The sequence below is a fragment of the Cyprinodon variegatus genome, unplaced genomic scaffold (genome assembly GCF_000732505.1).
Source record: "Cyprinodon variegatus isolate N-32 unplaced genomic scaffold, C_variegatus-1.0 Scaffold771, whole genome shotgun sequence".
Taxonomy (NCBI): Eukaryota; Metazoa; Chordata; class Actinopteri; order Cyprinodontiformes; family Cyprinodontidae; genus Cyprinodon; species Cyprinodon variegatus.
The window spans coordinates 209,906-212,020 of record NW_015151224.1 but is presented as its reverse complement, the minus strand read 5'-3'; the positions used below and the strand labels follow the sequence as shown (position 1 = coordinate 212,020).

Genomic DNA, 2,115 nt, shown 5'->3' with positions numbered 1-2,115 from the left:
TGAAATTTTGTGCTGAAAGTCCTAAAAAGAAAAGGCGACAACGTATTTGGAAAACAGACATGGCTGAGTAAACATGGCTACTACGGTCTTTCAATTGTACACACAGCACTGCATTTCACTCATTGCATCCCTGCCACACTGCTGTGTTTACATCTGAAAGGAAGAGTCCTTCTTTACGCATGCGCCCTGAGCGACTTGCCCACGACGGTCGAGAGAACATTAAACATGTTTGATATTCTGCCGACCTAACGATTCCTGATCGGGAGGTGGTCGTGAGAGGCTGATCGCCACTCTAACCCCCTGTACACTACACGACTCAAGATCAGGATTAAAGTCGGGAAGATCGAAAGATTCTCGCACGACTGGAAAATCGCCCCGAAAATCGCACATTGTACGTCGGGCTTTCCTTTAACGATAATGATGATGATTCTAGTAGCTTTTAGCCTAAAAAGCTAAATCTAAATCCTGGAAATATGTTTACCTATGTTTGTTTGTTTTTTGTCGCAGTTCCTCTTATTCAGCACATGGACTCCAGAATAATGATTCCTATGAAGAGCTCCCCTCTGAAGTAACCACCAACAGAAGCAGCCGGCGCTACAGCTACGCTAACCTGTGAAGCGTAACCAACCTCCAGAATGTACACTGCCAGGAAATTCAGCACAACCTGAATACAGTTGTCCTTATTTTGGTTCTTTATGTATCATAAATTACTCTTTCTTCTTTTAATTTGTCTTGGTTTTAAAAAACTCGGTACAACAATAATCTCCAGGAATGGATATATGCTGTAATGACTGATTAGTCAGGGTATGTAAGAAACAGTTACTCCCTTTGCCTTCTGGTCATCTGTAATCCTATCATGGAAAATATTGAAATGATTTGTTAGCTTTGTAGAGGATTTAAACTGAATCTCGCAAATCGACCCAAACAGTTGAGCCTTAAATATTACGTTTCATTAGGAGCACTGGGCTATATTCAGATTTTACTCCCTTTTCTTCGTAACAAAGGTCTTTTTGTTTACAAAACCTCTAACTAACTGTCAGAATGCAAAGACAAGATTGGTTTCTGAGGTATTGCTGATGCTAAAAATAAAGTTTCTCTCAATTTTTGAAGTTTATGAAGAGAACATGAAATGTAGGAAGTTAAAGTTTTGTTGCCCTGCATTGAATGATGTGCTGAATCTGTTTTCTCTCAATTGATCACTCCTCAAGTTTCTTTAACATTGTGACACTCCTGGCACCTCCATTTGTGAAAATAATGCAGGATTATTAAAATGTTTGTATTCTAATTAGAGTCAATATTTATGGAGTTAGCTACTGTGCACTGACTGCTTTGGTTTATTCTACAATAATTACATCAGGGTGACTGTGTGCTCTAACAGAGATTCATTTTTAGGCAATGCCGTTGTGTTGTTGATAAGGGGAGTTTAAAAAAAAAATCCAGAGATATGGTCACTCCTGTGTCTATAAGCAACTTTGGTCTTTAAAATCCCTCCTCGCTGTCAGAGGGGTGGCGCCTCAGAGTGGAAATGATAATACGCAGGGATTTAAGAACATTAGTTGTACATATTGAATTAAATTACTGATTAATAGAAGGCCTCTTGTTCTGTGTGTTTTGTTTTATATCACTACATAAAGACTGTACACGTTTAAAATGCTGCTGGGTGTAGATTTCTGCTGCCCACACTCACGTGACATCCTGTAACCAATCATCAGACACCTAGGGTGTGACTTGTGGTGCATTTAAAGACTGTTGGACATTTAAGTAGTATCCACAATGCTCATGTTAAATGTACAAGGCACACTACTTTTTTATATTTATAACAAGATGACTTTTTTCCCCCCAAACGATCAACTTTGTTCACTGAGAATTTTTTTTCCTCAGGGGATATGCTGATTGTTTTTTTTTTTTTTTCACTGTTTTAGTTCAGATTTTGAATCAAAGTATCAGATTGAGTGACATGTTTTAACTTGAAGAAATTTCAATGTTATTTAATGATGTAATTAACTAAACTGATTTTAGTCAGCAGGGTAGAAAACTGCAAATAATGGAATTGGACAGCTTTGGTTTTGGTACTACTGAAATAGTTACAAATCTGCCTGCAGATTTGTAACTATT

The 2,115-nt window shown here is 37.9% G+C and overlaps 1 protein-coding gene across 1 annotated transcript in view; it reads left to right on the top strand.

Moving 5' to 3' along the window:
- gbas (glioblastoma amplified sequence) overlaps window positions 1-1,014 on the top strand; it is a 13,393-nt gene extending 12,379 nt beyond the window's left edge. The window contains exon 10 of the mRNA XM_015396004.1: window positions 508-1,014. Within this exon, the coding sequence (XP_015251490.1) occupies window positions 508-572 (65 nt within the window). The 3' untranslated portion in view covers window positions 573-1,014. The remainder of the gene's footprint in view (window positions 1-507) is intronic.
- Window positions 1,015-2,115: the final 1,101 nt, after the last annotated feature.